General features: G+C 47.7%; 1 protein-coding gene across 1 annotated transcript; it reads left to right on the plus strand.

The window, feature by feature from the left end:
• Positions 1-12,362: 12,362 nt before the first annotated feature.
• Tmem185b (transmembrane protein 185B) lies at positions 12,363-14,779 on the plus strand. The gene has a single exon (XM_042685281.1). The coding sequence runs from the start codon at positions 12,523-12,525 to the stop codon at positions 13,570-13,572; it is 1,050 nt and encodes a 349-aa protein (XP_042541215.1). The 5' UTR covers positions 12,363-12,522; the 3' UTR covers positions 13,573-14,779.
• Positions 14,780-15,695: the final 916 nt, after the last annotated feature.

The raw sequence follows: 15,695 nt of genomic DNA on the forward strand, positions 1-15,695 counted from the left end.
CTGATTAGCTAGGAATACACGCATGAGCCACGAGAGCTCAGTTTAAATTGTTTTTAAAATTTTATTATTATGAGGGCTGGGAAAGTGGCTCAGTGGTAGAGCGCTTGCCTTGCATGCCTGAGGCCCTGGGTTTGATTCCTCAGCACCATATAAGCAAAAAAGAAAAAAGCCGGAAGTGGCGCTGTGGCTCAAGTGGTAGAGCTCTAGCCTTGAGCTGAAGAGCTGAGGGACAGCGCCCAGGCCCAGAGTTCAGGCCCCACAACTGGACCCAAAAAAAAAAAAAAAATTTTATTATTATGATTATTTCTGTCAGTCATAGGGCTTGAGCTCTGGACACTGTCCCTCAGTTTTTCAGCTCAAGGCTAGTGCTCTACCACTTGAGCCACAGCACCACTTCTGGTTTTCTGGTGGTTAATTGAAGACAAGAGTCTCATGGACTTTTCCTGTCTGGGCTGGCTCTGAACTAAGATCCTCAGATCTCAGCCTCCTGCATAACTAGCATTATAGGCATGAGCTACTGGCACCTAGGAAGTATCTCTCTCTCTCTCTCTCTTTTTTTTGTCTGTCATGGGGCTTGAACTCTGGGCCTGGGTGTTGCCCCTTACTCTTCAGCTGAGGGCTAGCAACCTACCACTTGAGCCACAGTGCCACTTCCAGTTTTCTGGTGGTTCTTGGAGATAAGAGTCTCATGGACTTTTCTGCCTGGACTGACTTTGAACTGAGATCCTCAGATGTCACACCAGGATTACAGGCATGAGCCACTAGTGCCCGGCTAAAATTTATTATTTTTGTTTACTTATTATCATTATTATTTTGGTGGTTGTGGGGCTTGAAAGTTTCTAGGCACTGTCCCTGAGTTTTTTCCCTCAAAGCTAGTGTTCTATCACTTTGAGCCACAATGCCAATTCCTTTTGTTTCTGATGGTTAATTAGAGATAATGTAATGACCTCAGGGTTGAGAAAATCCACAGAGGCACAGGCAAAGGTGGCAAGGAGTTTTATTTGGCTGGCCGTGACTGCCTCATCCCGGGAGGGCCAAGAGCAGCCCCAACCTCCAGTAGGGCAGATTTTATATAAGCCAGAACCACACACAGGTGGCAGTTTACAGAAGCTCAAAGACGACTGTGGGCAGGGATATTTTTCAGCTATGGTCAGGACCAGACAGACAGCATTCTGGAAGCCAGAGATTCAAGATTAGAATTGGGGGTTATCAAGGAATGCAAAAAAGCTGGATTAAGAGTCTCACAGACTTTCCTGCTCGAGCTGGCTTTGAACCGCGAGCTCAGATCTCAGTCTACTGAGTAGCTAGGATTAGAGGTGTGAGCCACCTGGGCCCCATTTTAATATATTTTTTAAAAATTGTTATTATAAAGGTGATGTAGAGAGGGTTGAAGTTACATAAGTCAGGTAATGAGTATATTTCCTTTTGGATACCCCTTCCCTCGCTGTCAGCACTTTACCCCCTTGAGCCACAGTACCACTTTCAGCTTCTTCTGTTTATATAGTACTGAGGAATTGAACCCAGGGCTTCATGTATGCTAAGCAAGCATTCTACCACATTTCCAGCCACGTTCCTGCCCTTGTCCCTCCATTTCTGTGCCCCTCTTGACCTCTCCAGATCAGATAAACAAATTAAAAAAGAAAACAAAAACAGCAACGAAGAAACAAACCTGTTTCTGATATGGTGGAGGAAGTAAAGATGGAATATAATATTTGACTTGGATTGTATAAAATGGGTAATGAATGACTTTAAGATATAAATGTAAGTGTGCTGTGGATAAGACTTCCCTGGTAACTAGCTATTTTAGCTAGTAACTGTAATTGTAACTTTGTAACTCTGCTTCTGCTATTTTCTGAGCAATGGGAGCCCTAACCCAGCTGAACCATCACCACCCTTTGTTTTAGTCCCCTGCTTCCTGCCAGCAAAACCTTGGTGGGAAATTTAAACTTAAGGTATGAATTTCTTGTAACAATCATTGGCTAAAACCAACACCCAGTCTCCCCCTTTCTCCGCCCTAGCCCAACAAGCTTAAAAGTGATGTGGGCTGGCAGTTGGGATCCCAACTCCAGGTGCAGTCCTGGCGCGTCAGCCCTTTTCACTCAACAAAATCTTTTACATTTTCACTGCAGACTGAGTGGTCTTACTGTACCTCACCACTACATTCCCAATTTCTTGGAGTTCATTTTGGCAAGTCTTATATTGTGGGTTATTTTTATTTTTTTGTCCGTTGTGGGGGTTGAACTCTGGGCCTGGGCGCTGTCCCTCAGCTCTTCAGCTCAAGGCTAGTGCTCTACCACTTGAGCCACAGCACCACTTCCGGCTTTTTTTTCTTTTTGCTTATGTGGTGCTGAGAAATCGAACCCAGGGCCTCATGCATGCAAGGCAAATGCTCTACCACTGAGCCACCTTCCCAGCCCCTTTTTAAAAGTTTATTTACTTATTTTGTTAGTTGTGGGGTTTGAACTCAGCACCTGGGTGCTGTCCCTGAGCCCTTTTATTCAAGGTTAGTGCTCCACCACTTTGAGCCCCAGCATTACCTTTGGTTTTTCAGTGGTTAATTGGAGATGAGAGTCTTACAGGGATTTCTTAGCCCAAGTTGGCTTTGAACCATGATCCTCAGATCTCAGCCTCTTGAGTAGCTAGGATTACAACTGATGAAAAAAAAGCCAAGAGTGGACCTGTGGCCCAAGTGGTTCAGCACTAATCTTGTGCAAAACATTTCAGGGACGGCATCCAGGCCCCAAGGGGAAAAAAAAGCCAGACTCTGAAGTAAAAACCCTAAAGCAATAACAAAACAGTTAAGATTCCATCACTGAAGTGATAGTTACAAATTCCCAGAGACCCTAGGTGGGCTATCTAGTATCCCCCACCCCCAATGTGGAGCACATGGGCAGCAAAGATGGCACTGAGAGGGAGTTGAGTGGGCAGAGCCCAATTTGCTTTACAAGCTTAGGTGCATGATAGGGTGTGACCTTGACAGTGATTGGTTCCTTCTCCTCCCCTCCCATGCCACCCGGTCTTTTTTACTTTAAAAAGTGCTTGCTGTGTATTAGTAAACAAGTTTTCCTGCTTGACTTGACTCCCCGCTTGTCTCCTGGGCTGAGGGAGGTTGGGGAACAGGCAGGCGGTTGCACTTACCTTTCCTCGGACCCCGTCCGTCTTTCATGGGACAGATGAAGACCCGACACACCCAACTTGCCTCCACAGCTCAGAAACAATAAAAGTTGTAAGCAACATCTGCCGTTTTGAGTCTTTAACTCCCATTTCCTGCCTGGAAAGCAGGATATGTTTCTCTCTTCCTACTTTAACAAAACAAATCCTGGCTAAAATTTTCACCTTGTGAAACCCCTTTTTGTGATACTCCAAAAAAGCATTTACACTGGATCTCAAGGATCTGTGATTTTTGTGAGAAACTGGGAAACTGAGGGAAACTCTCCTCCATTTTCTGGTGATAGAAACATAAACAGCCTCATCAAGAAGATCATCTATGAGTCCAGTGTGGACTAAGGCCTTGCACAATGGCAGGAACAGAACTGCCAAGAGCATGGGCAGCCAGTTTGCACAGCTGAATCTCAATCTGTGCTAAATGTGAGAACATCTCAAGCAAACACAGTTGAGATTGTAAGTTTCGCCCTGGGAAGGTGAGGCAGACTATTTCCTCCTCTTTGATAAGTCTTCACCCACTACCTGTGTCACCCAAGTAACTGGCACCTGGAAGTCACATCCTGGGGTGCCCCCAGTCACGTGTCCCATCTGACTGGGGGAGGGTCCCAGGTCCTGAGGTCACATCCCCTTCTAGTGTGGCCACACCTTCCCTCACCTGGCCGCACCTCCTCTCTGCCTCTTCAGTACTTAAACCAGCCCACCCCTTTCTGCCATGCCTCTTCACCAGGCGTGGCCTGAGACAGCTGTTCAGTAAATAAACTTCTTTTTCTGCCTGAATAGTGTGGTGTTCTCAAATCAGCTACCCAATTAAACCCACCTATTTTTTTTTTTTGTTTTTGTTTTCATTAAATTTTTTTTTTGGTCCGGTCGTGGGGCCTGAACTCTGGGCCTAGGCGCTGTCCCTCAGCTCTTCAGCTCAAGGTTAGCGCTCTACCACTTGAGCCACAGCGCCACTTCCGGCTTTTTAAAAAAAATTTTTTTATTGTAAAGATAGTATACAGAAGGTTACAGTTACATGAGTAAGGTAATGAGTACACTTCCTATTGGGCATTGTTACCCCCTCCCTTGTTTTCCCCCTACTATCCCTTCCCTCCCTTCCTTCCCCAAGGTTCTTTTTCTTTTTTTTTTAATTGTGATTAAGTGATTACATAATTTCCCAAATTTCACAGTATTGTGGAGTAATGATGCTCATTTAAAGTCATAAGTTCATTCTAACTTTCCTGGAGCAAATTGTCTATCACGGTCTATATCATATAACGGTGTACACATATACACCATACATATGATCAGCAGCATGGGGATATTTAGTAGTGTAAACCCACCTATTTAATATACCATACAGATAGGACAACCTGACAAAGAGGTGACATCTTTGCTTTAAACAGAGACAACATATTCCTTCCTGAGATATGCATTTCTTTCTTTTTTTTTCTTTCTTTCTTTTGTTTTTTGGGTTTTTTTTTCCGGTCGTAGGGCCTGAACTCAGAGCCTGGGCGCTGTCCCTCAGCCCTTCAGCTCAAGTGTAGAGCTCTACCACTTGTGCCACAGCACCACTTCCGGCTTTTTTTTGCTTTTGTGGTACTGAGGAAGTGAACCCAGGGCCTCATGCATGCAAAGCACTACCACCAAGCCACCTTCCCAGCCTCTGAGAGATGCATTTCTTACCCTAAGAATTAACATTTGTATGATAGCATGTATGCCTTCCTGAGAAAATGCTTCCCCAAAACTTAAGCAACCTCCTACCCAAAATGCAGATAGCAGGGTGTCTTTATTTCATTGTAAAGGTGATGTGCAGAGGGGTTACAGTTAGGTGATTTAGGTAATGAGTATATTTCCTTTTGAACAATGTCACCTCCTCCCTCAGTTTCTCCCAGTTTTTACTTTACCATCTACACTTCTCCTAAAAGTTGTTTGTTTTTTGTTTTTGTTGGTCATAGAGCTTGAACTCTGGGCCTGGGTGCTGTCCCTCAACTCTTCAGCTCAAAGCACGTGCTCTACCACTGAGCCATAGCACCACTTCTGGTTTTCTGGTGGTTTACTGGAGGTAAGAGTCTCACGGCCTTTCCCACCCAGGCTGGCTTTGAACAGCTATCCTTAGATTACAGCCTCCTGAGTAGCTAGGATTACGGGCCACTGGTGCCCACGCTGTTCTCCCAAAAGTTGTATAGTTCATTTCCAACTCAGTGTCTAGTGCATTTCACTGCTGAATTGATTCACCTTTTGTTCCACTGTTTCTTTGCTTTCCCTTCCCCTCCACAAATCAGAAAAACTTATATATAAGACAAAGGGAACAGAAATTAAAAAAAACAGTGACAGAAGGGAATAAACCAAAGAAAAAAGGAAAGAAAAAAGAACCACAAACCGTACAATTAAAAAACCTCTTCTTGGGGCTGGGAAGGTGGCTCAGTGGTAGAGCACTTGCCTTGCATGCATGAGAACCTGGGTTTGATGCCTCAGTACCACATAAGCAGAAAAAGCAGAAGTGGCGCTGTGGTTCAAGTGGTAGAGTGCTAGCATTGAGCTGAAGAGCTAAGGGACAGTGCCCAGGCTCAGAGTTCAGGCCCAACAACCAACAAAAACAAAACCTCTTGCTTCCATTTCTTGGAGTTCATTTTGATAAGCATCATTTTATATGATCATATGCACATAGCTATTGAGCCCTTGTGATACTCTCTTAAGAATATCCTCCTTTGGCCGGGTATCAGTGGCTCAAGCCTGTAACCCTAGTTAATCAGGAGGCTGAGGTCTGAGAATCTTGGTTCAAAGCCAGCCCGGGCAGGAAAAGCCCGTGAGACTCTTATCTCCAATAAACCACTAGAAAACTACAAGTGGTGCTGTGGCTTAAGCGGTAGAGCACTCGCCTTGAGCAAGGACAGTGCCCAAGCCCAGAGTTCAAGCCCCATGACCAACAACAACAACAAAAAAGAATATCCTCCTTTGTTCTCACTGTGTGAATGTTTAGTTTAATGTTTAATTATTTCCAGGTGTAATTATTTGTCTTTTACTATTCATTAGGCTTACTTGTAGATTTATAGGCACATCCTAGTTATTAAAATGAGGGAAACCATGCAGGTAATGAGAGGTGACCACTGCACTGAGAAAGCCACAGGACCCAGGAGAGAGAATTGAACAACATGACAATCAATCCCTCCAGGTGTGAGCCCCAATGAAGCAAGGCATTAGGGAAAATGAAGCATGATAAACAGCAGCCAGGGATTCAGAAACAAACATTAAATTTAATGAGTAATTCAATTAGAAACATAGAAGCACAATCTTTGCTTTAACCCTTATATACCTTCATAAAGCTGAAGATTAGTGTAAGACAAAAGAAAAGAACAAGAACAGTTTCTCCATCTGATCTTGCCTACTGGTCCAAAATAGTGTGCTCTGAAAACTAAGCTAGGGCCAGGTGTTGGTGGCTCACACCTGTAATCCTAGCTACACAGGATGCTGAGAGCTGAGGATCATGGTTCAAAGCCAGCCCAGGCAGAAAAGTCTGTGAGACTCTTTTTTCCAATAAACTACCCCCCCCCATACACACACACACAAAAGCCAAAAGTGGAGCTGTGGCTCTAGTAGTAGAGCACTAACCTTAAGCAAAAGAAGCTGAGGGATAGTATCCAGGTCCCCAGTACAAGAGCCAGGACTGGAAACAAAACAAAACAAAAAAACCCCACAACAACAACTGAGCAAGGGCATCATAAAAGAAAGATATGTACAGTGGATAAGCAAATACTCAGGAAAATGACTTTTCCTGGCACAAAGTACTTATCTCCAGAATGGACTTCTGTCTTGAAAAAACTTATGGCAGAAAGAATCCTTTCTTTGAAGGGATGCCCAAATAAAATGACCAAAGTTTAATGAGCAGGTCTGTCTCAGAGATCCTGAGCTCAAGTGATAAAAGTGTAATACCAAGAGTGATTGAATGTGTCAGGTTTGAGCTCAAAGAAAAACACTCATCCTAGAAAAACTTTTAAGGCAAACTCTGCCTTTTATCAAATATGCCTCTGAGGTTGAAAAAAAGCTCAGTTTGTCTCCCTTTGAGCACCCACACTCTTATCTGTTAGAGTGTGCCTTTGCCTTTCTGCTTGCTTGCTTGTTTGCTTACTGAATAAATCTCTGTCCATTTTTCTTCCCATTGTGACTCATCCTGAAATTCATATTCTGCAATTGAAGTCAAGGACCTGGGACTAAAACCCTCAGTGGAGGGTATCTGTTTTTAAAGAGAAACTTCACAAATCCTTCCCGGAACAAGTGACACAAGACTGGCCTCCTTTCCTAGGGGAGGAGAAAATTAATCTGCCACAATAAACACTAATGTGGCCACCAGTGGGGTTGGAGACTGACAGTCGTCTAGATCTTTCATACATTGTTTCCTTCTGCCCTCACATCCAGGTTATCTCCTTTCTGCACAGGGGGCTGGAGCCTCAGGAACTTGTCAAGGTCACAGGGCTGGATTCCCATCACAGCCTGGGCCCTCTTAGTGTGAAAAGGGAGTGCTGGCAGCCTGGAGGCAGAGGCTGGCAGCAGGGTCTGTGCAGAGGTCAGGGCTCTTCAGAAGTGTCCCTCCAAGAATGGCCTATCACCCCCCCTCCCCCCTGCCCTTCTCGGAGCTGGGCTCACATGCTGCAACTGAGCGTAATGCTAAGGACAGTGTACACAGAGTAAAAACTAATAGCTGGTCTTAAAATAGAAATGGTTCTAGACACCTGGATGGCTCAGTGTAACCCTAGGAGTCCTTAAAAAGCCGAGGGCAGAAATCAGGGACTAGGAAAGTGGCTTAATGGATAGTGCTTCACTAGCATGCATTAAGCCATGGGTTCCATTTCTCAGTACCACATAAACAGAAAAATCCAGCAGGGTCGCTGTGACTCATGTGGTAAAGTGCTAGTCTTGAGCAAAAGCATTTCAGTGACAGAGCCCAGGCTCTGAGTTCAAGCCCAGGACTGGCAACAACAACAACAAAAAAAGTCAGATGCAGCAAGGCCCACTGAGACTCTACAGTCAGGAACAGGATGGGGGTGGGGAAAGAACCCAGCAAACAAAACAAGAGAAACCTTAGTCCAGGAGGCTGAATTCTGCCAGCACAGCATTCAGAAGCAGAGCCACCACCAGGGCTCCAATACATTCCAGTCTTGTGAGCCCCACAGAGTACTAGCTGGGCAGACTTCTGATGCAAGCCTGGGTGCTGCTTGAAACCATTCATGTGCTGCAGCTTGGTGCCAGCCATTGAAAACTAACAATTCCTGCAGGAAATAGCCCAAGAAAGATGCACCTCCAGGCCAGGGAGTGGACAGCATGTGATCCGGTGTTGCCTCTCAGCAATGAGAAGTCAACTTCATCATTCATTCAATTAACATGTGCCAGCAGAGAACCTGGAGCTCAGATTTACTGGTGGGACAGGATGGTCAAGCAGACCCAGGCCAGTGGAAGGAGTCCTGTGACAGCAACAAAGCTCCTGAGGCTGTGGGAGGCCAGGAAGAGGCACACAGGTCTACCATAGGTAGGAAAGACTTTCCCTAACACTTCAAAGCCTGTCTTGGGGTCTTGGTGGTCCAGAAAGGGGAGAAGGACCATGGGGTGAGCCTGTCTTGGGGTCTTGGTGGTCCAGAAAGGGGAGAAGGACCATGGGGTGGGCTGCTTCCAGGGAGAAAAGCTGGGTCACAGGTTAGGGAGACCATGCACAGCATGTTCAGGGGCTTGAAAGATTGGCCTCGCTGGCATGGAACACAAGGAGGAACTTGCAGGTGGGATGGCTGAGCTCTGGAGGCCTTAGAGGTCAGTCAGGAAGTTGGGGCTAAAGGGAAAGATACAGGAAGGACATATCTCAGGACTTCCCCCTCCTTCAGTGCTGTGACCCTCAGAGCAAAGCTGCTAGGCCCTGTCTTCTGGATCAACACTCCCCATGGAAGAAGGTAGGGGGAGTCAGGCCTGCTCTGCTGGATTAGAGCACCACACCTCCTTACCCACTGGAAAAGGATGTGGTTGTACTTGGGGTTTTGTGGCAGTCTAGAGGGTGACTGTGCCATGCAGCCACCTGGCACTTGGCAAGCAATGCATGCCAGCTTTAAAAAGTAAATAAAGATGCTGGGCGCTGGTGGCTCCTGCCTGTAATCCTAGTTACTCAGGAAACTGAGATCTGAGGATTGCCGCTCAAAGCCAGCTTGGGCAGGAATATCCGTGAGACTCTTATCTCTAATAAACCACCAGAAAATGGGAAGTAGCTCTGTGGCTCAGTGGTAGAGCACTAGCCTTAAGCTGAAGAGCTCAGGGGACAGCACCCAGGCCCAGAGTTCAAGCCCCAAGACCAACAAAAAACAAAACAAATCAAAACAACCACAAAAGGTAAATAAAGACAGGGTAGGTCCCTAGGAGACTAGCCATGTCAGGGAAAACCTCAAAGAAGGATTCCAGGTCTGAAGGTCCAGGAAATCCAGCCAGCGGATGGATGGCAGACAGCAACCCTAGTACTTGTTCTAAATGTAGAACTATAGAGATAATTTAAAAACAAAACCAGCATCCAAACTCCTGTCCTTGCCACAAGTTGGCAGCAGAGGCCTTGAGATCATCTGACTAGAGAGTGGGAAGGTTTCCAACAGTTATAACAGGGTCCAGAAAATTGGGCTCAGCTTCTGAGCTTTCTGGTCTGCCAGCTCCTTCCCTAGGCTCAGTTCCTCCTACTCTGGCAATACTGATCAGATCATTTGTTTTACTCTAACTGCAAAATTCTGTGTATTTATTACTATTTCATCATTCCTCAAAACCCTATGTGCTTTTTTTTTTTTTTTCCAGTCATGGGGCCTGAACGCTGTCCCTCAGCTCTTCAGCTCAAGGCTAGTGCTCTACCACTTGAGCCACAGAGCCACTTGTGCCTTTTTCTGCTTATGTGGTGCTGAGGAATCGAACCAGGGCCTCATGCATGCAAGGCAAGCACTCTACCACTGAGCTACCTTCCCAGCCCTTTGTGTGTGTGTGTGTGTGTGTGTGTGTGTGTGCGCGCGCGCGCGCGTGCGTGCGCGCACACGAAACATCTTATTCTTTGAGAATATCTCAAATCTTTGTCTACATGTGACAGCATCTCATGCTTAGTTCTGACTAGTCTCAGTGTGAGAGCAAGCTCATGCCGGTTGTAATATGCAGTATATACATCAATATACAATTTTATTAGCCCACTTCACAGGTATAGAAGTTAGATTAATGAGAGGGTTCATTTATTTTTTGTATAGACAATACATCTTTTTCTTTCTGTTTGGTGTGGACTTCACTTTGAATTTCTTTTTAATTTACTTTGTTATTTTAGAGATGATATACCATGGGGTTAGTTACATTAATCAGGTAATACGTACATTTCCTTTCCTACAGTGTCATCTATTTCCTCATTCTTTCCTATTCCCTTCCTTTGATCTCCACCAATGAGTTGCATAGTTCATTTCCTCAATGTCTAGTGCAGCCAGTGTGCTCCACTGCTACACTTTTTCACCCTTTTTCCTTTGATCCTGTGCCTTCCCCCTACTCTCACAGATGTGCACGTGAATACACCATATACAAGGTAAAGAATACAGAATCATCAGTAAAAGAAAAAATAAGTCTTTTTTTTGGGGGGGGGGTCTGGTCGTGGGGCCTGAATTCTGGGCCTGGGCGCTGTCCCTCAGCTCTTCAGCTCAAGGCTAACTCTCTACCACTTGAGCCACAGCGCCACTTCCGGCTTTTTTCTTTATGTGGTGCTGAGGAATCGAACCCAGGGCCTCAGGCATGCAAGGCAAGCGCTCTACCACTGAGCCACCTTCCCAGTCCCATCTTTTATCTTTTTAAGTCATTACCTTTTTATGTCTTTTTTTAAAAAATGTTATTATAAAGGAAATATACAGTAGGGTTTACACTTTCATAAGTCAGGTAAGAAGTACCTTTCCTTTTGGACAATTTCACTCTTTCCTTCGCTCTGTTTTTCTCTCCCATCCCCACTTACAAGTTATATAGTTCATTTCCAACATATATTTTTAATGTGCCAGTAGTAGGGCTTGAACTCAGAACCTTTTGGCATTTTTCCATTCTTGCTCTCCTCTCAGCTTTTTTGCTCATGGCTGCCACTCTTCCACTTGAGCCACACCTCTACTTCTAGCTTTTTTGCTGGCTAACTGGAGACAACGAGTGTCTTACAGGAAGCGGCACTGTTGAAGCCCCACAACCAACTACAACAAAAGGCAGGCCTGGAGCTGTGGCTCAAGTGGTACAGCGCCAACCTTGAGTGACAAAGCTAAGTGACGGCATCCAGACCTTGAGTTCAAGCCCTAGGACCAGCACCAAAAGAAATAAAGGGGGGGGGAGGGAAGGGGGGAGAGGGAGGGCTGGGGATGTGGCTTAGTGCTGGCCTAGCATGCAGGGAGCCCTGGGTTCGACTGGAGAGTAAAAATCGCCCTGTCCCATCTAAATCGCGACCCTGCGGCTCCCCAGAGAGCTGCAGTTCCGCCTGCGTGCCCCGGTGCCCGGGGCCCGGTGGGGTCTAGCTCACGGCGCCCGGGAGCGCGCAGGGAGCCACCCGGCCCCGGCTGCCCCAGCGCCCCCGGCCCTCGGTCCAACCCTGGGCTCTCTCACGCATCGGTCCACAGCGACCCCCGCCGGCCTGTGCACGCGAACATTCCCTCCCAGACAGTCAAAACAGTTACGCGCATTCCCCGCCACGCTCACACGCTCACATTCGCCGACCATTCGCGCCAGGCTCGCGCACCCCAGCGCTCGCCGTTCCCCGCCGCTGGCGCCTCACAGCGGGCGCTCGCAGCCCGCGGCCAGTGTGGGCGGCGGCGGCAAGCCACGCCCGCTCGTCGGTGCACGCCCCCTTCCGTGTTCCGGCCCCGCCCCCCCCAGAGCCCGGCCCTCCCCCGGCTGGGAGGACGTAAACTCAGGCCCGCCTCCACGTTCCGGGCCACAGCCACTGGAAACGTACGCCGACGGAGAGGTCGCGGCCCTCCCGCCGCCAGCTGGCCAGCCTAGGAATCGGTAAGGTACGCGGGGCCCTCCCGGCGCCGCCCACCGCTGGCGCCTCCCAGATGGGTGCCGAATGAAGGCCGGCTGCCGGGAGCAGGCTGCGTCCCCCGCGTAGACGCCGCGCCGCCTCGAGCCCGCGCACGCCGTGCCCCCGGCACGCCGGTGGCCGGACCACGTGACCGCGCGCGCACGTGCTCCGGCCTGCCAGCACCCCGGCTCACCGCTTCCTGCCCTGCCGGCCGGGACGGCCTCTGTCCACCTGGAGACGGCGCACGCCGCGTCGGGGAGGCGGCGGCCGGGGGCAGCGGCGGAGACGCGGACGCCGACCGGCCGGCGGGAGGAGCTGGTGCGCGCCGGTGGGCGGCGGCCTCCGCCATGAACCCCCGGGGCCTGTTCCAGGACTTCAACCCGAGTAAGTTCCTCATCTACGCCTGCCTGCTGCTCTTTTCCGTGCTGCTGCCCCTCCGCCTGGACGGCGTCATCCAGTGGAGCTACTGGGCCGTCTTCGCCCCCATCTGGCTGTGGAAGCTCCTGGTGGTCGCGGGCGCCTCGGTGGGGGCGGGCGTCTGGGCCCGCAACCCTCGCTACCGTACGGAGGGGGAGGCCTGCGTGGAGTTCAAGGCCATGCTGATCGCCGTGGGCATCCACCTGCTGCTGCTCATGTTCGAAGTCCTGGTCTGCGACCGGGTGGAGAGGGGCACGCACTTCTGGCTGCTGGTCTTCATGCCGCTCTTCTTCGTCTCCCCGGTGTCCGTGGCCGCCTGCGTCTGGGGCTTCCGTCACGACAGGTCTCTGGAGCTGGAGATCCTGTGCTCGGTCAACATCCTGCAGTTCATCTTCATCGCCCTGAGGCTGGATCGGATCATCCACTGGCCGTGGCTGGTGGTGTTTGTGCCCTTGTGGATCCTCATGTCCTTCCTCTGCCTGGTGGTGCTCTACTACGTCGTGTGGTCCCTCCTGTTCCTGCGGTCGCTGGATGTGGTGGCTGAACAGCGAAGAACACACGTGACCATGGCCGTCAGCTGGATAACCATTGTCGTGCCCCTGCTCACATTCGAGGTCCTGCTGGTTCACAGGTTGGATGGCCACAATACGTTCTCTTACATCTCCATCTTCGTTCCTCTTTGGCTCTCCTTAATAACTTTGATGGCTACAACATTTAGGCGAAAAGGAGGCAATCATTGGTGGTTTGGTATTCGCCGAGACTTCTGTCAGTTTCTGCTGGAGATTTTCCCCTTTTTAAGAGAATACGGGAATATTTCTTATGATCTCCATCATGAAGACAGTGAAGATGCTGAAGAAACAGGTTCTGAAGCACCAAAAATCGCTCCAGTGTTTGGAAAGAAAGCCAGGGTAGTTATAACTCAGAGCCCTGGGAAATACGTTCCTCCACCCCCCAAGTTAAATATCGATATGCCAGACTAAAACTCCCCTGCCAGGCAGGCCCTGTAAGTGATAAAAAAAAAAAAAAAAAACATACACACATACTTTGCTTTTCCCTTTGTTCATCCATCCCAAAGCTGGAACTGGAAAGAGGCACCAGACACCTTGTTTTATGCCTGGTTTCAGATGCCTGTCAGTGACTTGGCAGTGTGCACCACAGAGAGAAAAGGTTGTTTTATCTGTGTGTGTGTGTGTGTGTGTGTGTGTAAAAGAGACAGAACTTGCTTTCTAGGTTGATGTTTTCGAGCTAGCCATGGCAGTAAGTGGACCTCTTTTCATGGGTTCTCAGAAAGAATACGCAGTCATTTGTTGTTGTTGTTTTTTAATGTGCTACTATGCCTGTCAAAAGTATTGTTTAAGAAAGTATTTTTATACACTGCTAGTCTTAAAATTGTATTTCAGATTGTGCCTGTTGTGACAAAGGCAAGTGTACAGAATTCTCTTTCCCAGCTTATAGCTGTTATTTCTAGCATTCCTACTGTTAAAGTCATTTTTCTTTGGGCTTTGCCTATCCTGGTCTTTAATATTCAAAGAGGTGAATTTTTGTAATGGAGTGAAAGTGTGCATATATAGTATTTATATGGACATAAGCAATTTATGTTGAGTAGTTCTCCAAAGTACAGTGTATTACGTTAAAGTATTTTTTTAAGTTTCTATGTGAAGATATATATCTAGTGCAGAAGTCCTTAAAGGCTGCATAAAATGTTAATTCATGCCTGGTGTGGGATCCTGTCAAAGGCGGAGGCGGGATACAGGAAATGAAAAGCCCTTGGATCTGAGTGTTCAGGTGAGAGGGCTACTACACAGTGCCATTAGTAGAGGGAGTAGCCAACGCCCTTTGGGAATAGTGGCGTGCCCCTTTGTGGTACCAGGCTATAAAGGACACTTGTTTACCACTGTGACTCTCCTCACTGGTAGGAGCAACCAAAATAAATGAGTCAGTGTGGTCATTTCTAAGGATCTTCGTGGTTTGCCATAATGTAAAGTGTCACTTGTCATTGAAAGCTGGAGAAGTGACCTTAACAAAAATGGCAACAGGATGATACTTTAAGACAATTTAAGAATTCAGGTTATTTTTAAGATAAGTACGATGTTCTTTAGGTACCTGGCCTCACCAGGGGATCAGAAGGGCAAAAGCCAGTAATGTTCTGACTGGGAACAATAAATACTTGAGAAAGGAAGTTAAAAAGGAGTGTTCTATTCCTGGGGAGATTAGAAGGCATCTTTCTATTGTCAACTTATTACCTGAATTGGGCTCCATGTATTCAATACATAGCTATACCCTTTGCCCTAGCCATGAGACAGACCTCTATTATATTTGAAGAAAAACATAAATTACTGTTTTTGTGCCATTTAAAACAAGATAGCTGGGTGTCGGTGGCTCATGCCTGTAATCCTAGCTGAGATCTGAGGATTGCAGTTCAAAGCCAGCCCAGGCAGGAAAGTCTGTGAGACTCATCTCCAGTAAACTACCAGAAAACCAAAACTGGCACTGTGGCTCAAGTGGTAGAGCGCTAGCCTTGAGCTGAAGAGCTCAGGGATAGTGCCAAGGCCCAGAGTTCAAGCCCCACAACCAACAAACAAAAAAATTAATATAGCCAGGTGCTGGGGCTCACACTTATAATCCTAGCTACTCATGAGGCTGAGATTTGAGGATCATTTGAGTCATTTGAGGCAGGAAAACTGTTAGCTCTAATAAACACTTAGAAAAAGCTAGAGGGCTGGGAAGGTGGCTCAGTGGTAGAGCGCTTGCCTTGCATGCTCGAGGCCCTGGATTCGATTCCTCAGCACCACATAAGCCAAAAGAAAAAAGCCGGAAGTGGCGCTGTGGCTCAAGTGGTAGAGCACTAGCCTTGAGCTGAAGAGCTGAGGGACAGCCCCCAGGCCCAGAGTTCAGGCCCCACGACCGGACCCAAAAAACAAAAAAGCTAGAAATGGTGCTACGGCTCAAGTGGTAGAGCACTAGCCTTGAACACAAAGACGCTCAGAAAGCGCACAGTCCCTGAGTTCAAGCCCAGGACCAGCAAAAATAAATAAATAAATAAAAAGTAAAACATTACTCTGAACCAGTATTAGCAACAAGGTCAATCCTGAATGCCTAAAGC

The sequence above is a fragment of the Dipodomys spectabilis genome, unplaced genomic scaffold (genome assembly GCF_019054845.1).
Source record: "Dipodomys spectabilis isolate Male_0828 unplaced genomic scaffold, ASM1905484v1 ptg000094l, whole genome shotgun sequence".
Lineage (NCBI taxonomy): Eukaryota > Metazoa > Chordata > Mammalia > Rodentia > Heteromyidae > Dipodomys > Dipodomys spectabilis.